Genomic DNA, 24,166 nt, shown 5'->3' with positions numbered 1-24,166 from the left:
CCTCGACTGGCTGGACGGGGGTCTGTCCCGCGCCTGTCCGTCCCCGCTTGCCTCCAGTTCGGCAGGAACTTTACTCCAGGCGGGAGGAGGACGGGTGAGCGCGGACGCAGGTCGGCCGGCGGCGGGCGGACGCGGGGCGCGGCGAGGGGCGCCGGGCGGGGTGGGGTGGGCGTGCGAGCGGGCCGGGGGCGTCGCGGGCCGCCCTGCCCTATAAGGGGCCGAGCCGCCTCCGCCGCCGGGCGGGTGCCGGGCGGACCGCGGTGGCGGCGGCGGCTGCGATTGGCTCAGGCGCCCCATCCGGGGACTGGGCTCGGCGCTGCTCGTTCGCCCTAAAGGTACCAATATGGCGGAGGTGAGCAGGGAAACCGGGCAGGAGCGGCCGGGCTGGAGCGGGCGCCCGACGGCCCCCGCGGTCCCCGAGCCGGCCTGGGGGATCCGGGGCTCTTTCCGCGGCTCCGTGGGGTGCGGCGCGGCGGCACGGGGGTCGCGGGGTGGCGACGGGCCGCGGCGGGGCCGGCCGGGGGGCGGGAGCGGGCGCGGGAGCGGTCTCCCTCCGAGACTAGGCCGCGGCGGCTCCGGCCCCGGCCGAGCCAGGCGACGGGGCCAGACGGAGGCGGCGGCCGGCGGCAGCGAGCCCCTGCCCAGGGAAGGGACCGTGTCGTGGCCCCGGCCGCTGACGCCGGCCGCCAGCGCCTCCGCGCCGCCTCCTAGGGCCCGGGTGGGTGGAAACCGGCCGAGCCCCCCCTCCGTGGCTGGATTGCAAAGCGGGGAGCGGGCTGCGCCACTGCCCTGCGGGAGTGGTGCGCTGTGTCCCCGGCCCACCGGGCCCGGGCTGCGGCGCGAAGGAGCCGCACGCTCCACTTTGCGCCGGGCGCGGCGGCGAGCGGGATGCGCGGCCGCCGGGCTTCGCGGGAGAGGAGCGGGACTCCCCGCCCCGCAGCCCAGGATGTGTGGGAGCCCCTGGGGTGAAGGAGCAGACCGCGACCCTCGACGCCCTCTCCAGGAGAGTGGCTCGATAGCCCCAGTTTCTTCTGGGCTGGAGGAGGGAAGCTGGGCGAGCGAAGCTGCCCCGGCCATCTCCCCCGGGACTAGTGAACTGGTGGGGAGGGGGTGGCGCGGCAGGAACCCCTCGGCAGGAGCTCGCTGGGGCGAGGGGCGCGCCGGCGGGCCCGGGGCGGGACTGAACACTTTGGAAGGAACCGCCATCCCTGGAACTGAGGAACTGTATCTCTGGACTCGGGAGAGACCGTGGGGGGCTCGCGCTTTGGTTTGGGGGCAAGTGTCCGATTTGAGCCGGCCTGCGCTCCAGGGCAGAGGACGGCGCCGGAGTTGGGGCTTCCGGGCCCCACGGGACAGACTAGGTGCCCAGTGAGCAAGTTCCATCCAGGAAAGGGTGTTGCGTTGCAAGGAGTTGTTTGGGGCCGCGGGGGGCTGGGTGGGATTTGGGGGACTCCCGAGATGTTTGGGATAGGGGACTGATGCTGCGAGCCGACTGCTCTGGGTTTTGCTTCTGTGCTTTGTAACTTGCCGAGCTCTAAGAAGAGGCTTGGAGTTGCCTCTTAGACTCCGGGTTTCGTCCCGGGTCTGCGAGTTTGTACACTGGGGACTCCGGGAGGAAGGCGAGGCAGCCAAGAGGGGGCCCGAAAGGGGCCGGGAGCGACTGGAGCGAAGCTACGTCTTGCACTTTTGGCAGCTGCGGAGGAGCGCTCGACTCCGCCTCCTCTGCTCCCTGTTGCCGGCGCTGCCTCTTTCCTTGGCTGCGCGATCTAACCTCACGTTTTCTTCTCTCTCTCTTAGGCTTCTTTTGGAAGTTCAAGCCCAGGTTTGTCCTATTTTCTTACCTCTTTTGTGGGTCCCGGAGGGTAATGCGGGCTCAAAGATCCATTACTAAAGGTTTCCCCTCAAAAATTTATCCTGCAAGTTTTTCATCATCAGTTTTTAAGAGTTTCAACGTGCATTTGGTAATTAAGTTGTTCTAGAAAGGGAGTTAGTTATACTATCCTTTTTTTTTCTTGCATGTTGAAAAAATAACCTTATTACAAAGCTGCTAAGACAAGTGTTCTTCTAAGTGATATCTTTAATTTTTACGTGTATTGTTTTTTCCTCCAAGTCTGAAACAGTAAATCCCAAATAGACTTTCCACTAACTTTAGCATTTTAGATTTTAATTTTGATTTCTTGGAGAGATTGAGTCTTTAATTTGTCAGAATTTTGGGACTGCTTAAATTAATTATTAACCATAACTCCGCATCTCCCATTATTTTGTCTCTTTTTTATAATTAAATGTCTATGGGTTGTGTTAAAATTGAGAGTTAGGTAAAGCTGCCTTAGTAATAATATGAAAAAAGAACATCCAAGTTTGGCGCTGAAAAGTGGTGATTTAGTATTTTTGATCTGAGAAGACAACAACCGTAGGTCATCCTAGTACAGTGTTTCTTTAACCTTTTTGAGGTCAGAAACCCCTCTCAGAATCTGATGAAAGCAAGAGACTCTCTCTCCAGAATTCTGCACATGTTCATAATTACACAATTTGGGGTTTGTGGAACCCCTGAAGCAGATCCATGGTAAGGACCTTTCCTTATGTGCCTTGTTTCAATTTCTGATCCCCTTTCCAGCTCCCCTCTTGCCTACCTCTTTTCCCTCTCATATTCTCCAGGAAAAGCACTTCTGAACTAGTCCAACTCCCTTATTTTACAGTTGAGGAGACTTAAATAACGCTATAGTTAGCAGCGGAGCACAGATGAGCTCCCAGGTCTTCCGTTAGAACATGTTGTCTTAGAGTGAACAATGCATTTCCTTGCAAAATTACTTTTTGTATTTACTCCACCTTCAAGGTCTCACTTGATTATCATTTAAGATATTGTAAAATACACCAAGTAAAAGAAATTTGTGGATATTTTAAAAATAGCTGTCTACATCTTTACATTTAAAAATTATTTAAAAAATTTTTGCTAATTTTGATACAAACATTTCTTTGTTATAACTGATTTCAGGAAAAGAATATTTATGTGTGTGATGCCAAACATCTGGATGACAATGGAATTTTTCCATTTTGCATCACTGACTTCTTTTAAGAAGTTGCAATCTTTTTTTTTTGAGACAGTCTCACTCTGTTGCCCAGGCTAGAGTGCCGTGGCGTCAGCCTAGCAAACAGCAACCTCAAACTCCTGGACTCAAGAGATCCTCCTGCCTCAGCCTCCTGAGTAGCTGGGACTACAGGCATGTGGCACCATGCCCGGCTAATTTTTTCTATATATATTTTTAGTTGTCCATATGATTTCTTTCTCTTTTTAGTAGAGATGGGGTCTTGCTCTTGCTCAGGCTGGTCTCGAACTCCTGAGCTCTAACGATCCACCTGCCTCGGCCTCCCAGAGTGCTAGGATTACAGGCATGAGCCACCGTACCTGGCTCTTTTTTTTTTTTTCTCTTTTAGACAGTCTCGCTTTGTCACCCAGAGTCGAGTGCAGTGGCATCATCATCTCACTACAGCCTCAAACTCCTGGGCACAAGCTATCCTCCTGCCTCAGCCTCCCGAGTAGCTGGGACTGGGACTACAGGCATGTGACGCCTGGCTAAGTTTTCTATATTTAGTAGAGAGGGGATCTCACTCTTGCTCAGGCTGGTCTTGAAGGGAAGTTGCAATCTTAAATAAAACACCAAAGACAGTGTAGTTTTGGTGTCTAAACAGACTTATAACCTGTTTTTAATCAATTAGTTTTTTAGGAGAATTTTAGACCTGGAAGGGACTCTTGAGGTCCTTTCAGCCACCCCTGTGTATTTTACAAATGGAAGACTGGAGGTAGATGTAGAAAGTTTAAAGGACTTGCCTCAGGTCCCAGAAAGCCAAGGACAAAGCCAGGAGTAGAACCTGAAGCCCTTCAATTTCTGGCCCTTATTGAATACCTTCCATATTAAAGGGGAAGCCTATTGTGCCAACTGATATAGGAATAACAAAAGAGAGTAAAATTTTGCTCCCAAAGAGGTGGAAAAGTTAGCATCTATTTCATCCCTGCCGCTTTGGCATATTTTGGAGGTTTCCAGGAATTCCTCAAAGGAAGAAAATTTGTAATGGTAGATGTTCTGTTTTTGAGCTAGTTAATAAATATTTATCTTTCTCTTTAAAATTGAGTTAAACCATATGTACTTCAGGTTTGTAAATGAGCAGATATTTTTCAACCTTTAAAGAAATAACGTCATCATGTAAACCTAAAAAGTTAAGTCCCATAGAAATTGTATTATTTTTAGGACTAATGATTAGAGTTCTTGGAACTCAGAATCAAAAACATTGAATTATGTCTGTGGTTTTTCCATAGTGAAAAATCTTTGGCCTAGTTCAGTGTTCTGGTTATGATCTCACACTGTTCTTAAATGTTTGAAATTTTAAAATATTCAATAGCTTCACTAAGAACAGATCAAACTTTTGATGTTGAATATGCTTCTATCCACTTTTTTTCCCCACACGACCATATTCTGATCCTTCCTTCCTTCCCTCTTCTGAGAGTCACACTGGTCTAATTGAATTAGATACTAGAGTAAAATAAGTAGAGAAAATCCTGTTTTTCATAAATTTGATTTCATTCTCTTAGGATTATGGATTTTAGTCATTTCTTATCTTGGTTTTTGGTGTTTCCTCTTGAATTCATATTTGCTATTAAGAAGTATAAACAAGTATGAATTTACGAAAACAACTTGCAATGGATATATCTTCCCAAACCTTAAGTTATGATTGTCTGTATTCCCTTCACATAATCCTAAGAACTTTATTAGTAATCCAAAGTAAAGTATAGTTTTACAGTTTAATGCTTGTCTGATTAATGCTGGGGAGCTTGAAATACTGTTATAGATATGTAAAGTGATATAGTGTTTTTAAAAAGTGAATTGCTGTATAGCTGCTTCACAGAAACTTGTACTTGTTTTATAAACCAGATTTCTGTTGTGTTTTGTGTACTTGAGGGTAAGAATTTGGGTAAAATTTATATTCTCATCTGAAGTGTTAGCCTTAGTGTATGGTAGATTCTTGTGAAGTCTTCCATTAATGGAAATTTAATCCTTTTGACTTTTTGCTATTGCTTTTATACATATGTATTAAACTGTTACGCAAATTTGACTGTTTTTCTATTAGAACATTTGTTTAAGACCATGCCATTTAAATCACTTTGTTGCTATTACAACTTGTTTTCTCCTGGACTGGACCCATTATAAAAGTGAATTACTTTGCCTTGTTCTTTTGCTGGTTCAGATATCTTTTCAGAATCATATAGTCTTACTTTATAACCTATAAAGTATATAGTAGATTCATTTAATAAAGCCTACATATAAAATATTAAAAGGGACTGGCAGAAGAACACAAATTTTTATTTTCTTTTGTAAATAACCTTGTAAATTTGTAAAGTGATTGAGTTTGTTTCATTCCAGTTGGCTCTTTGTCTTCTGAGGATCATGATTTTGACCCCACTGCCGAGATGTTGGTCCATGACTATGATGATGAAAGAACTCTCGAAGAAGAAGAAATGATGGATGAGGGTAAAAACTTCAGTTCTGAAATTGAAGACTTAGAAAAGGTAAAGGATTTACTTTAGTATTTTAACACAAACTTGTAGTAAAGATTTTGAAATTCTATTATAAATTATTTTATAATCTACCTGAAATAAAAATTGGATCTGTATTTTTTTTTGACCTCACTTTTACGGAATATCACTGATTTTCTCATTATTGGGGCGGGGAATAGCCTAATAAGTGCATTTTCATTTAATTTCTCAAAATTAGTTTATAATAACCTAAGTTTTAAGCTTATATCAGCACAGCAAGGTAGGTACATCTAGGCATTTTGCAGATGAGATTATTGAGGTTTAGAGAACTGTAGGCCTTAAACTTAGTTCCGGATCCTAGTTTAGCCCTTTTTCCATTATATTATACTGTTCTGCTGAGGGTCAAACTTGAATTTAAGTACGATAGTAGATACAAAGAGAAGTCTTTTCCTTCAAATAACTGATGATCTGGTAAAATACTGTAAAAAGATTGAAAAAGAAAAAGGTTTACCATATTTTCAAATGTAAATTGGTAATGTCCCATCCTGACCCCCAGTCATCTTTTAAAAAGTAAGCAAGAAGGAGTGTAGCTTATAACTTTTTAAACCCAGAGACAATATAAATTCAAATGAACTGTATTTTAAACACGCGTTTATACCAGGACTATACAGAGAGACCTCCATAGGGGTTATTTGGAAAAACTAAGATTATAGTTATCTATAAATTAACTTTATTTGAAAATTTCTAATCAGCCCAGAATGACAGAAGCTTTCAGAAGTAATATGAAATAATACTAATCCCCTGAGTTCTTATACCTCTTTTTCTTGAAGAAGAAAAAGCACATTCTTGCATATATAATCTCTATTGCTTACTGTCTTTGTAAGGTATGAGTGGGTTATTATGTCATTTCTTTCTTCATGTTAATACACAGGGAAACAGAAGACAGAGTCTTCAGGGCCTACATCCCAGGCTTGTTCCAGTAGACCTGAAATTTTCTATAAGTGCTCATTCATTTGCCAGTTGAATTAATAAAATTGCAGTTAGATTTATTCACTTAAAAAAAATCTGTAAAAGCTAAACCGATTTGGGAATATAAAGCTAAAATTGTTGTGAAATACTCAAGTGGTAGAAGAAGAAAAATCTTTTGCCTGTTGCTCCTTTCAGGAATGATAATAAAATGTTGCCTATTGATGCGAAAAGATGCCTGAGAGTCTCAAGCTCTATCTTGGCTTTACTCAGGCAATTCCTTCCTACTTATGGGTAGGTACCCTGGAATAACTGAAAATTCTAGTCCATCTAACATTATCGATAAGCCAAGGACTGTGTAGGTCTGGAATTGTAAAAATGAGCAATTTGACAATGTCCCTGAACTCAAGGAGCTTATAGTCTAATGTGGGGTGACCAATGGGAACAAAAATTTTTTTTATATATATTAAGGACCATGAAAGAGCTAAGCAATGAGAGCTGTGGCACAAAGGGTATGTATATTTAGTAAAAGATGTTTAGGCTGGTGTGGGAGTTCAGGGAAAGCTTCTTAAAATAGACAACAATTCTTTTTTGTAGTCTTAAGTCAGGACACTGCTGTAGGCATGTTATGTGGGCATGAGGCAAAAGTCCCAGGTGGCTTAACAATGCACCTTCCTGGATAATGTGTTTGTTGTTAAAAGTAGGGAGACAGCAGTCGACTTAAAACAAGATACAAGAAAATGTTTTCTAGAAGTGTCAGATGCATTTTAGCCATGCAAATAGCCATTTGTCAGTAAAATAGTAAGAACTAAACTTCATTTACTGTGTTAACTTAGTTATTGCTTGACTGTGGGTAATCTGGTAGAGATTTTTATGTGCTAGTAAAATTTTATTTTTCAGATTTGTAGGCTTTGTTGTTATAGAAATTGTAATAATAGCTGCTTTGATCTGTGTTTAGTGAGTTTTAAAAGGAACTTGAGGAAGATGCAGAGAAATAATCAACAACAGACTTACTTAGCTATTCACAGAAATACCTAGTCCCTATTCCTATGATTTTCATTTTGTTTAGTAAACACTAGTAATGAAATCTTTTCTTTGTAATATCTATCATTGAATTTGTAGATTCAGAAAAATTATAGGCCCTTAAGTGTTTCAACTTTTCTGTACTTGGACAGTTTTTCTTCCTGGCATTTTATCACACTCTTGGAAATTGGGCTGGAAAAGTACAAATTCTACAGAAGACCCAAGAACTGTGTCTTCATTCCAAAGGCTAATCCTTCTCTCATTGAGCAGTGGACAAGAGGAGTTATTCCTAAGAGTGACTGACTGCCCACTTCCTTTGAATCTGTGGTTCTGATCTGTATGTAGTAAAGAATAATTGTGTAGATGTGGTTTCTATTCTTTATTGATGTTTAATAAAACAGGAAAATGAATAAAAGAAACAGTAGATAGAGACATAAATATCCTTATAAAGAGTAAGGGTAAAGTTTTTAAAATAAATTTTAAATTATGTTTTTATTATTTCTATATAATTTATAATAATGTCTATTAATCTATTATTGGAACAATGATTTAGGTATTGATACATATTAACAGTCTTAGGAGCTTGATGTTAATGTTTATTTTCAAAAATTATAAATAAGTTTTTATACTCAGTAAATAAACTCAATTGTTCGTTGACTGTAAATACGATCTTTATTTTGGCACATACAGATTTTCAATAAATCATGTATTAAGGAAAATAATAAGAGAGGTACAAAATCAGTTTTCTTATAGTGAGCATAGAGTACAAATTAAGTGGCTAGATTTTAGTTACTAGACATACTAAAATATGGTTTCTGTTACAGTTCTTATTTCTGCTTCTATTAATATATAGATATATCCCCTGATCATTGTGAGAAAATTCTAAAAATTCAGAAAAGCGTAAATAAATGAGAAAGTAAGACACTACTTTTTCTATCACTTAGACTTTAGTATAGGTCTGTCCTTTTTTTCTTTTTAAAGGATTTATACAAATTATGTATATTTTGTAAACTGCACTTTAAGGTATCAGGTGTTATACTGGTTGCTAACATTGATCTGCACTTCACTTAGTCTCATTTGATCCACTCAGCAATGCTATCAGGTGTGCTAGACAAGAATTGGTGTTATTTCCTTGGCTCAGAGGCCTTGCTGATTATAAGATGTACCATTGATTTACATAGCATAGATGGGGTCAGGGAGAGACACTACTGTGTGAAACTTGTGTGTTGGTAATGGGATCCATCCTGATTCAGATATGTGACAGTGTGCATCATAGGATCAAGGAAATGATGGTATTTTCCTTTTTACAAATGAGAAAATGGAGTGGAGAGGAGTTAGGTGATTTGCCCAAGATAATGGTTAGCAATTAGTCGGTTCCCTGCCCTACATCTTGTATTCTTCCTAATACAAACCCTTTGACTTAGACAATAGTTCGTTTATAAGTGTGACTACACTCAGCTATGTCCCTTTAAATTTAAATAGACTCAACAAAATACCCTAGAAAAAGATAGAAGAGAAAAGTCCTTATACCTGGGGTAAGGTGCTGATCAAACTTCTAAGCTGATCTGGCCACCACAGATCTTCAGAGACTTCAAGACTTACTAATTCATTTTGAAAAAATTGTTTTTATGCTTCAAAGGACTAAGGGCTTTATTAATAGGCTCTAATAGAGAGCTCATTTGGGAAGTGCTTCAGAGACTGGATTCACCTTTTCCAGTTTTGCTTAAGAAGTTCCAGTACAAATAATTTGTGCTTAAGCACCAGCCCATTGGTCCCCAGTATCATCCCTTGAATTTACTGATAAGGTTTCTGCTAAGATAGTCACCTTTGCCCTCAACAGATGATCATGCCTGTGTCTTTATAGAAAAGTAGGGGTTTTCATGTGACTACTGGGAACTTCCTGTTCCCCATCCCCCAAGAAGCTTAACTTTTATATTCTTTCCCTCCTGTCCACAAAGTGTCTGCCACATCCCAGGCTAACACCTAGATTCCGTCTCTCTTGCCTTCAGTTTATTCTTCTACTTTTTTGTTAAGTTTCCACATGGAATCCTATTCTTACAGTCTGCACATTTGGAAGGAAATCTCTTGACCCTGTGTTGCCCTTAGTCATTTTCCTTCTATAGCCAAGTCTCAGATATATGTGTGTGTACTTTCTCCCCTTTCATTCAGTCCTTAGCTTGGCTTCATCCACCATGCTGTGGGATTGCTGATAATTCCCGATTGCCAAATATCAAAGAATTCTTATCTATCTTTCTCTCCCTTGATTTCTCCTTGGTATTTGACCCAAGTGACCATTCCTAGTTTCTCCGTACTTGCTTCTGCCTTAATTTACATAATCGTGCTTTCTCCTGGTTCTTTTTTTTTTTTTTTTTTTTTTAGAATTCTAGCTTTTCTTTAATCACTGAATTTCAGTTTTTACAAAGAATCAGTTCAGGTAACTAAGGTTTTTGACGGGGAAACAGTTCTTAAAAATATGGAATGCTCCATGAATTTGCGTGTCATCCTTGCGCAGGGGCCATGCTAATCTTCTCTGTATCGTTCCAATTTTAGTATATGTGCTGCCGAAGCAAGCACTCTCCTGGTTCTAATTCTACTCTCTAGGTTCTCCCTCTATCTTATTTATGGGCTTTTCTTTCTTTGCCTGCATTTTAATTGATGATGTTCTTCAAGGTTTTGGCTTTTGCCTATTCACTCTATATGCCTTTTCTGGGTGATCTCACTGAAGCCCACTGCTTCAGCTTTCACCTTAAACTCATCATTATCATCCTGCCCTCAAGTTTATTTGTCTTGTGTGTCTGTCTCATGGTGTACTATAGCTAGCTAACTTCTCACGCCAGAAATCTGGCAATCTATTTAGACTGCTGTATTGCTTTTGATCCCTCTATCAAGTAAGTCAAACAGATCTTTTCACTAAATTTTGCTCAAATAATTACCTTCCTTAGTTCAGGCTCTCATTCTTCTACTTCCCCTAGACCATTATTTCTAAAATGCAAATTGTATTTAAGATTTTTCAGTCATACCCCATTGCCCATAGGGGGCAATATATCTGAAATATATCTGCCCATATATCTGAAAGTTCTCTAATAAAGCATAGATCCCCTCTCTTTTCTCTCTACCCTCTTCGTGGGTGAGCTCATCAGCTCCTGTGGCTTTAAATATCATCTAGATGCTAATGAATGCCAGATTTATATCTTTAGCCCAGCCTGATTCTCTGAGCTCCAGGCTCCTGGCCAACTTGACTTTTCTACTTGGATGTTTCATACTCTTCTCAAACTTAACTGTGTCCTTTGCAGAACTCTTAATTTTTTTCCTTCGAAAACCTTCTCTTTAGTCTTTTCTAGCTCAGGAAAAGTTACCACCATCTAATTGCTCGAATAGAAATCTGGGAGTCGTCCTTCCCTCCCTTTCACTCCCACATCTAGTAACCCGTTTGATTCCGCCTCAGAATGTATCTCTTCTATTCACTTCTCTCCTTGTCTGTGTCACTACCCTAACCCAGCATGAGGCCCCTTAAGTGGTCTCCCTGCTTCTCTCATATCTCCTCATTCCCACCCAACTTTTCTTCATGCAGCTGTCCAGTACATCAAGAAGAAATAACTGCCTGTTACTCCCTTTTTATAATTCTCCAATGGCTTCCCACTGCCCTGGGAATAAAGTCTAAGTTCCTTTTCCTGGCCATGAGGCCCTTTGTGATCTGTCCTTGCCTCTGTTTCCATTCTCCTCCTGAGCCACTTTTCACTCTGCTTACCAAGCTGTGGCCACTTTGGCATAGTGGGAAGCCACCTTCAGGCCTCATGTGTGTTGTTTCCTTTGCCTGGAATGCCCTTCATGGGACTGGCCACTTAGACTTCAGGTCATTTACTGTCTTTTCCTGCTCCCCTGTGAAAGCAGACCCCAATGTTACTGTGTATCTCAGGATCCTCATATTTGTTTACTTTGTATTCATCAAAATTGGCAGTGCTATGTTTGTGTTTTGTCAATGGCCTTGTCATCTTCCAAACTTAGCTCAATCTTCGCTCTCTGTCTGTACCTCCCTGCCCCATACCACTATTCTTGGGTGTAGGTCTTCTCTATACTCAAAAATTCATAGCACCAATTCCAGAACTGAGTATTGTAGCTATCACATTGTATTATAATTATTAATTTACCAGTTTCTCCAACTAAGACCGAATTCCTTATGAGCAGGGATTTTTCTATAAATGTCATTTCTATATCCATAGCCAGTAACCCTCAGCGAAGTAACTAGAACCTAGTAAATGATGAGAAGGTGGACCATCAATGCATAAGAAGTGAGAATTTCCATCTCCTCAGTTCAGGGAGAGAATCTGAAACTGAAGTTTTTGAGAAATACTACTGACAGGTGGTTGGCAAAGGCTGCAATCCAGTCACTTCTTGTATTATAACCAGTATGAGCCAAAGGGAATGGGCTGCATGGATTTGCAAGGAGCAAGAATAGAGCCATAGAGAGACTCTAAATCTGATTCTGTTCACCTCCAAGGAATTCTTTGGTTTAGGAGAAGAATAATTCACGGCGTGGGTGAACTTCTGTCTGTCCTGACAGTCTGACTCAATTTGTGCTGACTCCATGCTCCCGAAGCAGGTTTTTATTGATTTCAATCCCAAGCTGAAAGGATTCAGGAATGACATGATTGTTACAGTCATTAGAAAGGCATATGTCTACTACTGCAAATTTATGAATTAGCATTCTATTGTATACTTTTTTCTAAATTCATTTAGCATGAATCTGTTTCAGTCAGGTACAGTGAAGTGTAAGTTCCGTATCTGCAAAGGTGAAGGCCAGATTTTTGAGGGCCCTCACAGCCTGCATGCCTTGTGGGCAGCCAGCTTGCTCTCTAGGAATCATCGCTAGCTCCTCTCAGTTCACTGTGTGATCAGCTGTGGGCATGTTCTTCACACTCTAGCATTTTTATGCTGTTTGCTTCCCGACTTAGGTAATTTGGCTTAAAGGGAAAATTAAACCAATAAGCAAGCTTTAAAAATAAATCTCTTAATTGATAGACACAAACATCTTAAAAACACTTAACAAATGAACTAGTTCCTAGGATACTGCTTTGAAATTGTTTATTTGAATGATAATTATAAATAGTTCTATACACTTCAGTAGTTAAAATATAGTCATGCCTCGCTTAATGATGGGGGCACATTCAGAGAAATCCATCACTAGGCAATTTTGTCATTGTGTATACTTCATAGAGTATACTTACACAAACTTGGTACAGCCCATTACACATCTAGGCTATATGGCACAGCCTGCTGTTCCTACCTCAGTCCATCTTTGACGGAAACATTGTTATACAGCACATGACTCTATTAAAAAAGGAAAGATAGCACTTATTTTCACATAGATTAGTGGGAAGAAAACAGTGACTGGGTGTCACTATGGGGCATGGCATAGGTATTTGTAACATGGGCTGCACTGGAACCAGAGTATGTAATTTTATGAAAGCACCATCCAGTTAAAGAACTTGGTGGACCAGGATTGAAACCCAGAGCTAAACCTCAGTTTTCTTACCTGTAAGATGATGGTGATAATAATACAATCATCATCAGACAGTTGTTTTAAAAAAAAATCTGGAATAAAATGTCAGATACAGTAGTAAGAATATAAAAGGATAATTGTGCTTTGAACATTAATAATTAAATGTTGCTGGTATTAGTAAGTGTTCAGCAAAGATTTCCTATCAGGTATCTACTAATTAACATGAAGAATAAACCAAGTGGTCACCTGTTACGTGCAAGGAAACAAACTGAAAATTACATGAAGTTATTGATTAATTAATTGGAAATATTTTCAAGGCAAATCTTTATACTAATGTGAAAGCTAAAAAAAAGGTCTGCACTAAAGCAAATATTTGGGGAATTTTTTTAAAAGTAAAATGCTGGAAAATAAAAACTAAGTGTTATTTGTTAGGCTTTTATTAATATATTATTTATAGCTCTAGGTGTTTGGTCAGCTTTCTGACAACAGTATAAAAGAAAAACTGAAACTTAGCTTTAGTTTGTTCTGCCATTTTGATAATGTGCTTTATGAACTTAAGGACAATCACACAGTTTACCCGCAGTTCAGTATTGTGACACCTGCTGAGTTCATGTTTGTCTCTTGGCTTGAATAGGAAGGAAACATGCCTCTAGAAGATTTACTGGCATTCTATGGCTATGAACCTACAATTCCAGCGGTTGCAAATTCCAGTGCAAATAGTTCCCCAAGTGAACTGGCAGATGAACTACCAGACATGACACTAGACAAAGTAAGTACAAGCATTTAAAAGAAAAATATTATCATTGACTGTTTTTATTAGAGTTTCTTTCATTTAAAGCATTTTATAATTCTGAAATGTAAACTTGTTGACTCATTTCTCTTATCATTTTGGTGACTGATTTAAACATTGGCTTTGATTACACTATTTTAAGAGTAGCAGTAGCTTCATGATACTTTGCATGCCTGAATGTTCTCCCATAATTTTTTCATCTTCCTTTGTAGACACATTGTATCTAAACTTAGATTTTGCCTTAACTTCTTTTTATCCCGTAAACACATGAAAGCATTGATTAATAAATCCCCCAGAAGCCTTCAAACCAAGCTGGCTTAGGCGTGGAGTGGTTGGAGAGAAGTTCTGTTTTCTTGGCTCTGGGAGTGACAGCGGCTGCAGCAGCCAAGGCCACGGTGATCCATCTCTGACATAGGCTGGTTGTGGGGAGGCCTTGTCCCTGCTGGGGAACATTCTCACAGCCACAGTCTCTGCTAACAGATCCCTGGAAACCTTTCCTTCCCTTGCAGATCTGAGGCAGGGAGAGGAATCCACATCTTGGAACCTCTTTTTGTGAGTTATGTTGTTCCCATTTTTTAGTCAATATGATATTAATGTACCACAGACCTTAATGACTATAGTCATTCAAGTATTTATTGAGTGCCTACTATGTACTAGGCACAAGGATGACTATACATTTACATAAAAATTAATTCAAACATGCTGCTTTTAAAGTTATGTCACTAGTCAGAGCTATTCATTGGTTGGACTTTTTAAATTGTTGGAAGAGTGGAGTTTGGAGGCTTTTTTTCAGTTTTATTTTATTTATCATTGGCAGAAAGTGAGTATTGTTAACCACTTAGAAGTCAGATTATTTTTGTTGTAAATTCAGTAAAAATTAGCCTATAGCTTTAGGAAAATTCTGCATACCCTAAAAGTAGGCAATTGTTTATATAGTTGCACTTGTTATTATTTACTAGTATATTATTAAATATTACCTATAATTAAGTATTAAATATCGTTAAATATTTGTGTACATGAAGTAAATTAATAGGAGAATTTCACAATTACTTCTAAAACTAAGGGGGCTTCAGCTAGTTCTTAATTGTATTGTGTGTTATAAAAAGACATTTTTCTTAATTGATGAGATGTAATTATTTCTTACTCTGGCACTGCCTTCCTATTCTTCCAGGAGGAAATAGCAAAAGACTTGTTGTCAGGCGATGATGAGGAAACTCAGTCTTCTGCGGATGATCTGACACCGTCTGTGACTTCCCATGAGACTTCAGATTTCTTCCCTAGGCCGTTACGATGTAAGAAACCCAATCATTACTGATTAATAGTAGCATTGATAATATGTGTTAAGTACTTCATGTTAGAATATTCTAAGTGTTTTATATAGTTGAGATAAAATAGTATTGTAATTTATGTTGAACAAGATTACAGCCTTTTTACTGGGCTAGAGGTGAACTAATATACCATTTAAAAATTGAAACATAAATTTAGTTTTGCAAGGCTGTTTTCCAAGACTCATCTATTGATATGGTAACCAGTCTTAGTTTGATCATGAAATTTTATAGACATTTTTGGGACTTCTTTTAAAATGCCCTTGCTCTCCTGGTTTTGAAAATTTATCAATGCTTAAAAAATATTTTTAATAATTCATTCAATTTTTCTTTTTCCTATTCTTGGTGTCACCCCTTAATGTTTATCAGTAATATTAAAAAGGCTTTGGACTGAAACAATTTCTTATATGCAATCTCGCTTATATTTTTTGAGGTATCTTTAAGGTAGAAGAACCATTTAACATGTTCAAGTACACATGCACTTGTGTGTGTGCAAAAACAATTTTGATGTACTCAATATGCAGCTGCTGTGTATATCTCTTTCTGGATTAGTGTAATCAGAACTCCAGTGCTTTACTTTCTTTTTAAGGTAACCACAATGGTTTCCTTTTAACTCCCAAACTATTTAACAGTACACCATAATAATTATAAGGACACCATATACTTTATTAGAGCTTTTAGAGTCTTGTTTTGACTAATGTCAATTGCAAAAATAATGCAGGAGGTTTAGTATATTTATGCTGATCTCATTTATTCCACAAGTTTTTATAAAATATTAAATAATAGGCATTCTCCCAGGTGCTACAAAAATAAGCAATAAAAACCTTTTTAATTTTTTTCTTTTAAGCAAATACTACATGTGATGGCGATAAGGAATCAGAAGTTGAAGATGTTGAAACAGACAGTGGTAACTGTCCTGAAGATTTGAGGAAAGTAAGTTGAGTTACCATGATAATCTAGTAGACCATTTGGACTAAAGTGGCTTTTAAAAACATTTCTGAAATGATTTATGATAATTTTGTTGTTACAAGATAAAGTTTCTTTTGACTTGTAGAACCTGATTAATGAGTTTGGGACCTTTGTTTCAGCATTTATTTTTATAAGAAGTTATTTTTACTTCTCAATTTTCCTGTAGGAAATAATGATTGGTTTACAATATCAGGCAGAGATTCCCCCATATCTTGGAGAATACGATGGTAGTGAAAAAGGTAAGGAAAACTTTTTATTTTGATGTTTGGTAGATTAAAGTTATCACTTAAAATGGTTCTTTAAATATCTGATAATATACCAACCTTGACAGCATAAAGATAGATTTGGGGTCAGGGAAACTTCCAGAGTCAGAGTATTTAGGCCTGACTTTGGAAAAATGTGTCAAAATTAACCATGAGACTCAGACTTCGCGAGACTTGTTGTAAGAGCCCCCCCAACGTACACACACACACAAACACACACACACACAAAAAAACTTTCTTAGCCAGCGTGCTCAGTGCCTGTTAAAATAGTGGAGAGCCTTCTAAGGTGCAGTATCTTGGCCTACACCCTGCTTTAATAAAAGTAGGTAGAATTTCCTCCCTGAGATAATGAGAATGTTAAGGATATAATCCTGTGGAAAGAAAACTCTTGAGGGAAAAAGAGACTAGAAGAAATTCTCCTGCCCCAGCCCTGAAAGAGCAGGAGGTGGAATGTAAGGGTTCTGTTGCTTTTGCTGTACACCCGTACATATGTGTAATTAGTTTTTCTTTACATTTTTGATAGATTCCAACTATAGTTGGTTCTGATAGTATGGAGGGGATAAGGTTGTGGGAAGTAAAAATACAGGTACACCTTCGTAGCTGAACTCAGGAACCAGGTACATTTGGAATAATTCCATAGGCGTTTGGCCTTTTCCATGAATTGATTTGTTCCTGGGCAAAAGCAGCACAGCCAGCACAACACTTCCTGAGTCCCTCTTTCTTTCTTCCATACCAGATCGTCCCCCGTTTAAAGGAGGGGAGGACTGGCTACCCTGGGGTTGTTAGCCTTGGCAGCCCCTAACAATGCTGTTTTCCTAAAACTGCTTTCAAAGTGATGGAAGCCAGTTGTCCCAGAGGAAGCAAACAATAGCTGATGGTCTTCAGATGTGGCAGCCTCGGCACATATACATCCCGTTCCAATGCCACACATACCCTTGGAGCCAAGTACATGCTCAGCAGCTACAGTTCCTTAGGGAAGACATAATGCAGGTTATCTATCAGTTCTGCAAATCAAAGGGGAAGGTATACATTCTCTGTCTTTTGAGGGAATAAATCCAGACTGTTTTACCTATTTTCAGTTGTGACCAAAGAGTAAAGAAAGTTTCAGGAACTTCTCTAAAAAGTCAGTCTTAATTGCTTTACAGGCACACTTCAGTTTTAACTTTCCTGCTAACTGAGTATGATAATACCTGCCTTATACAGTTGTGACCATAAGGCACTTATCACAGTCCCTGGTACATGGTGAGGTATCAATAAATTTGTATTAGCTATATTTAGTATTTATTACACACTTGAAGAATAGATTGCACTTGAAGTACTGGGCTAAATACTTGGGCCATCCATATTACTTTATTATGTAACACAGAAGCTTTGAGTAAAATGGTAGAGTGCATTAGTATAAACTTGTGCAAAATATAAACTTAGTGACATTTTGTTCATTATTATCAGTCTTTTAAGAGACTGTGGAAAGTTTACTTCTCCAACTATTTGCCCTTCTTTTCAAAAACCCTAGGGATATTCAATTCATCTGCTTCCTCCTTTAAATAAAAATACTCTTGTTGAGAGGATGTTAGTAAAGGAAAAGTATGCCTTTCTTAGATATTTCATTATTACCAGATAGTTTAGTTTTTATATGGTTTTATTTGTTTATTTTATTTGTTTGCAATTTTTAACCTCTAGAGATTTCATAGAGCTGTTTAGGGAATTTAAGAGAAAATTCTAATGAGGTTATTAGTGAATTTACACAGGTTATTTTTACCCCTTCATTAGAAGAGTATAAGATACCAATAGGGGGTTTTCCATTAGATTTTACTAGGTATGGAAAGCCTTCTAATCAGTAAATCCGACCACCAAAAAAGCCACTTGTTCTAGCCACCAGAACCCTTGGCCTATAATAAAATTTAAAAAAGATTCTTAAACTAGTGAAAGGCTCTACTTGCCAGATAATCAAATTACTGGCGTCCTCAAAGTTACTTACTTGTCCCAGTGTAATAGCCTATCAAGAGGATAAAGAACTGTTTGTGTACATCTTTGAGTGTGTTCACTATTTTTAATGTGCTAATGGAATTTTCTTTATCAGTGTATGAAAATGAAGACCAGCTACTTTGGCGTCCTGATGTGGTTTTGGAGAGCAAAGTTAAGGAGTACCTTGTTGAGACCTCATTAAGAACTGGAAATGAAAAACTAATGGATAGGATTTCTGCAGGAACGCATACAAGGGACAATGAACAGGTATACTTCAACTACTTCTGTTGAAACGGCAGCCAACTTCAGTATCTCCTTGGTTTCATGTGTTTGATTTAAATATTTCTTACATGTGAATTGGATATCTTTTCCGACAGATTTTTAAAATTTGCAAAGTACTGGTTTAAAAAAACATAATCTCAAATCCTAGAGGTAACCGTTTTACATAGTTTCATGTCTTCTGGTCTTTTTTCTATACAGATACACATATCTTACTTTAGATACCATTTTATATCCTTTTAATCACTTAATCGTATTTTCCTTTGCCATTGAGAATTCTTTAGTACCTCATTCTTGATGATTATATTTTTTCTTAGACTTGTAGTTACTTCTTTAAACATGCTCTATGGTTGGACTTTTAGATTTTATGATAAATATACTCTTTGAATTATTCTTGAACTTCAATCAGGAAATGATTAAAAGTGGTGTCTATTAAGACGATATGAATTTGATGTAGGAGCATTTGCTAAGCACTTGTGTACCTGTAGATGTGGAACAGTCTCCTGATCACATCTGGACTGGGGGGTGGGAGCATTGCCTATTAACAGACTGTTAATGCCCCTTTTGAATGCCCCTAGTTTTGCCCCTCTGACATCATTTTGCCCCTCTCAAATACCTTTTTCACTCTGTATCCCAAATCGATCCTGACTAATGAATACCCAGAGATAGGTAGACTCAAACTTGAATTCCCAAGTAACATAGAGAAATCATACTAGCTGAACTTCAGAGTAGTTTTATCAGCTGTCAAAAAGAAATCCCATTGGATTTTTGTACCCCACATCTAAAATAGGGGTATGTCTCAGCTCAGAAGGCCTAGCAATTAGAAGAAAAAAGAGTGAAGAATGATACAGGTAGGTGTCTTCTGAGAATTAGAGTAAGAATGAACAAACTGAAGTAGTACCAGAGTCAGTCTGCAGGATAGTTATGTAAACTAAATGCCTGGGCAAATGTACCCTCAAATGTCCTGAAATTAGGGAGTATTTCAGCCAGTATTTGTCAAGACTCTACCTGTTTTTTTAAATGCTGTTAGGTATGAACTTACAGCAATTTTTACTGGATGTTTTATTCCCTCTGTCTCTCCTAGGCATTATATGAACTTCTCAAGTGTAACCACAATATAAAGGAAGCAATCGAAAGGTACTGCTGCAATGGAAAAGCATCTCAAGGTAAGAAAGAAACACTTGAATTCAAGAGAGAGAAATGACAAAGGATGGTCATTTCAATATTTAAGCAAAATATTGTAAGGAACAGAGCAATTCTGTAACATTTTTATAAGATCTCTGTTCGTCAAATTTTTTCCTTTTCTTGCCCTCTACTTTTAGACATACGAGATTGTTCAAATACAAATTAGTTATTCCCCCATCACCTCCACTTTCTTGAAGAAATAGTTGCAGAACAAAGCAGACCCCAGAGATGACAATAATCCAAAGTAATTAAAAAGAATGATTTTATAATTTCATTGAAAAAAAAGTTGTTTTTTTTTTCTGTTTTTTAAAAAACCAGACAGGAAATGAAAAGGAGATTAAGGATTTTAAAAAGTAACATGTATAATATATTCCGTTGAATTTATTGTAAGAAGTGTATTTTTAGTAATCATGTAATAACATTTTTTCAGTGCTTAGGTTTTGTTTTGTGTGTGTCAAGGAAAATAGTTAACTTTTATTTCAGTATTTTTTGTCATTATATAAACGGATTGCATGCACCATAGCTTACGTTAAGTAGATACAGAGTGAAAATAATAGTTAGTAATATTATATAAATGGCTTGGAAAATATAAAAGCTGAAAATAGTACACTTAAATTTGTACATTGAGTTAGTCTATTCAAATATTTCCCTTATAAAAGCTGCTTCTTGAAAAAATCATTTTAAGCTCTTAAAACTCTCAAAAACTAAATACTGGTTTCTTCAAACTATTTTTTCACCTTTATTGTAGATTATTAATGGCTTTGGGGACCCGGTCTCCAGTATCATTAAGTGAGACACTTCAGAGATAAAGGGGCATAATAAGCAAACTCTTAAGTCTAGACTGTGACTCTGTGAATACCTTCTGGGTCTCTACCCCAAATAGATTTTGAATTTTTCAACATTAACATCTGCTGGAAAGTTGAATGGGATTTAGTATTCTGAGAACATGGAGAACATGTTTTGAGAACGTGGACTGTTTCTTATTCTTATATTTACAGAGTATGGCACTCCAACTTTAAATAAATATGTATTGATTATGTTTTATTTATGGCCTCTAATTAAAGAACTTAACAGTTTTGATGTAAGACCAAAATAGAGCTTTTTTCCCCCATAAAGGAAATAGCCCTTTTTTCTAATTTTAAAATAGTATATGCTTATTGTAAAACATTTTTTAAAAATCAGAAAAACAAGCATAGGTTAAAGAAAAACATTAAATTCTTATCTCATAATGCAGAGGAAAAAACCCAATGTTTATATTTTTGTATTCTAGGCTTATTGATAAGATTTAGAATATGCATACTTTTGGTGATCCTAATAGAAATCTCCTACATACAGAATTTGTGTGTGTGAGTGAGAGAGAGAGAGAGAGAGAGTGTATGTGTTTATGGCCTTTTACAGGGAAAACATGGAAAATAAATCAGTGATTCTCATAAAAGAGTGCCGAGGACAATGAATTTTGTTTTAAATTATTTTTTAGAAGGAATGACTGCATGGACAGAAGAGGAATGCCGAAGCTTTGAACATGCACTCATGCTTTTTGGAAAAGATTTTCATCTTATACAGAAGAATAAGGTAAGTTAAGCAAATTAGTACAGAGAAATTCCTTACTAATTACAGTGAATGTAAGCAACTAATTTGTAAGTCACTTGAGTAGGAAAAATAGCAATAACTTGTTAATATTCCCCTGCCATTAACATCTCTTACATCACTATAAACATAACTGGAATTTGCTCACAGATGCCACAGGCTGCTCATGGGATGGCTGAGAGTATATTCACTTATCTTTTCACATAAACAGTTATAATATTCTACTCAAAGAAAATGGATTCATGATATTTTTCAGGAAAGTTCTTACTCTTTTATGCTCTTCCTTAACTTTCATTTCTTTCCGAGCTATTCAGAGGTTTGTGGCCTCAAAAATTTCTTATCAGCAGTAAAAACTGCAATTGCTGAAAGAAGAAACATTGTTACTGAAAACAACTAAAAAATACATTCTAGCAACAGCAAATGCTGGCAAGGATGTGGAGCAATAGGAACTTACAGGCATTATTGGTAGGAATGCAAAATGGTATAGCCACTTTGGAAGACAGTTTGTCAGTTTCTTATAAAACCAAACAAACTTTTACCATATGATTTAGCAATCCTGCTCCTTGGTATTTACCCAAATGAGTTGAAAACTTATGTCCACACAAAACCTCCACACAGTGTTTATAGCAGCTTTAATCATAGTTGCCAAAACTTGGAAGGAACCACTATGTCCTTTGAGATGAGTGGATAAATAAACTGTGGCACATCTAGACACTGGCCTATTATTCAGTGCTTAAAAAACAATGAGCTATGAAGCCACAAAGAGACATGAGAAATCTTAAATGCATATTACTAAGTGAAAGAAGCCAATCTGAAAAGGCTACAACTGTATGACATTCTGGAAAAGGTGAAAACTATAGAGACAATAAAAAGATCACTGGTTCCCAGAGGTTTAGAGGTCGGAGGGAGAGATGCATAGGTGGAGCACAGAGGATTTTAAGGGCAGTGAAACTACCCTGTATGATACTATAATGGTGGATACATGTCATTATCCATTGTCAAAACCCGCAGAATGTATGTCAAGAGTGAACCCTAATGTAAACTGTGGACTTTGGGTAATGATGTGTCAATGTAGGTTTATTGATTTTAACAAGTGTACCACTCTGGTTATGTTGACAGTGGGGGAAGTTATGCATGTGGGAGCTGGAGCTATAGGGGAACTGTCTGTCATTTCTGCTCAGTTTTGCTGTGGACCCAAAACTACTCCAAAAACTAAAGTCTATTTAAAAATACATATTTTTTTCATCCTAATAATATGGGATAGTTAAGTCTCATTAAAATATTCTTTTTTATTATCTCTCTTCATCCTCAAGGAAGGCAGTGTTTTGAAGCATTTAGGTGGGTAGGTCAATATTTTATGCCTGTAAAAAAATTAACGGACTTTATTTTTTAGAGCAGTTTTAGGTTTACAGCAAAATTGAGCAGAAAGTACAAAGTTCACATATATCCCTTCCACCTGTATAGTTTCTCCTATTAACATTTTTGTTAGTATGGCACATTTATTATAATTAATCTGCTGTTGATACCTTATTATTAATTAAAGTCCATGGTTTACATTAGGGTTCACTCTTTTTATTGTACAATATGTGATTTTTTTTTTAACTAAAAGCATATTTTTCTATGGCCAGGTATGGTAAAGGAAGGCCAAGGTGGGAGGTCGGAGGATCACTTGAGCCTAGGAGTTCAAGACCAGCCTGGGCAACTCCATCTCTACCAAAAATGAGACCCCGTCTTTATAAAACGTTTAAAAACTAGCCAGATGTGGTGGTGTGTGCCTGTAGTCCTAGCTACTCGGAAAGCTGGCGGGGGGATCACTTGAGCCCAAGAGCTTGAGCCTACACTGAACTATGATTGTGCTATTCCACTCCAGGTTGGGTGACAGAGTGAGACCCTGACTCTTTAAAATATATACATATATATACATATATATTTTGCTTTTTGCTTTCTTTTCACAGATATTAATCCCTAAGAGTCAATATGTTTTGACAAATGTATAAGGACGTGTATCCACCATTACAGTATCTATCGGAAAAATTTCACTGACCTAAAAATCCCATGTTTCACCTATTCTTCCCTCCCGCCACCTCACCCACAACCTCTAGCAACCGCTGATCTTTTTACTGTCTCTATACTTTTGCCATTACAGAATGTCATATAATTGGAATCATACAGCATGTAGCCTTTTCAAATTGGCTTCTTTGACTTAGCAATATGGATTTAAGTTTCCTCCCTTTTTTCAGGCTTGATAGCTCATTCCTTTTTATCACCAAATAGTATTACATTATATGGATATGCCTATGTGTTTATTCATTCACATATTAGAGGATATCTTGATTGCTTCCAAGTTTTGGCAGTTATTAAAGCTGCTGCAAACATTTGTTTGCAGATTTTTGTGGATATAAGTTTTCAACTCCATTTGGTTAAATGCCAAGGAGCAGGGATTACTGGATGGAATGGTAAAAGTATGTTTAGTTTTGTATGAAACTGCTAAACTGTCCTCCAGAGTGGCTATACCATGTTGTGTTCCCACCAGCAGTGAGTGAGAGTTCTCTTGTTCCACATCTTCACCAGCATTTGATGATGTCAGTGTTTTTGGATTTTCACCATTCTAATAGGTTTTTAATGGCATCTTTTTGTTGTTTTAATTTACAGTTCTGATGATGTATGATGTTAAGCATCTTTTATGCTTATTGGTATTTGTGTATCTTTTATCAGGTGTCCCTTCAGATCTTTTGCCCTTAATTGAGTGGTTTGTATTCTTATTGTTAAGTTTGAAGAGTTATTTGT

At 38.3% G+C, this 24,166-nt stretch overlaps 1 protein-coding gene and 1 non-coding gene across 4 annotated transcripts in view; one reads left to right on the top strand and one right to left on the bottom strand.

Moving 5' to 3' along the window:
• Nucleotides 1-312: 312 nt before the first annotated feature.
• The window catches only part of MIER3 (MIER family member 3), a 30,584-nt gene continuing 6,730 nt past the window's right edge, over nucleotides 313-24,166 (top strand). The window contains exons 1-10 of one of the 3 annotated variants that reach the window (XM_045565725.1): nucleotides 313-352; nucleotides 1,798-1,822; nucleotides 5,415-5,560; nucleotides 13,651-13,785; nucleotides 14,978-15,098; nucleotides 15,979-16,064; nucleotides 16,267-16,339; nucleotides 18,444-18,595; nucleotides 19,692-19,773; nucleotides 21,270-21,364. In XM_045565725.1, coding sequence (XP_045421681.1) covers nucleotides 344-352; nucleotides 1,798-1,822; nucleotides 5,415-5,560; nucleotides 13,651-13,785; nucleotides 14,978-15,098; nucleotides 15,979-16,064; nucleotides 16,267-16,339; nucleotides 18,444-18,595; nucleotides 19,692-19,773; nucleotides 21,270-21,364 — 924 coding nt within the window. In that variant the 5' untranslated portion in view covers nucleotides 313-343. Of the gene's footprint in view, nucleotides 353-427; nucleotides 463-1,797; nucleotides 1,823-5,414; nucleotides 5,561-7,668; nucleotides 7,854-13,650; nucleotides 13,786-14,977; nucleotides 15,099-15,978; nucleotides 16,065-16,266; nucleotides 16,340-18,443; nucleotides 18,596-19,691; nucleotides 19,774-21,269; nucleotides 21,365-24,166 lie in introns of those variants that run through there. The other 2 variants (XM_045565727.1, XM_045565726.1) reach the window with 2 other exon arrangements.
• LOC123648678 lies at nucleotides 9,984-10,090 on the bottom strand. Its single transcript, XR_006738706.1, has one exon. It is a non-coding gene; the product is annotated as a U6 spliceosomal RNA (small nuclear RNA).

The sequence above is a fragment of the Lemur catta genome, chromosome 12, assembly GCF_020740605.2.
Source record: "Lemur catta isolate mLemCat1 chromosome 12, mLemCat1.pri, whole genome shotgun sequence".
Classification (NCBI taxonomy): Eukaryota; Metazoa; Chordata; class Mammalia; order Primates; family Lemuridae; genus Lemur; species Lemur catta.
This window is presented reverse-complemented; position numbering and strand designations above follow the sequence as displayed.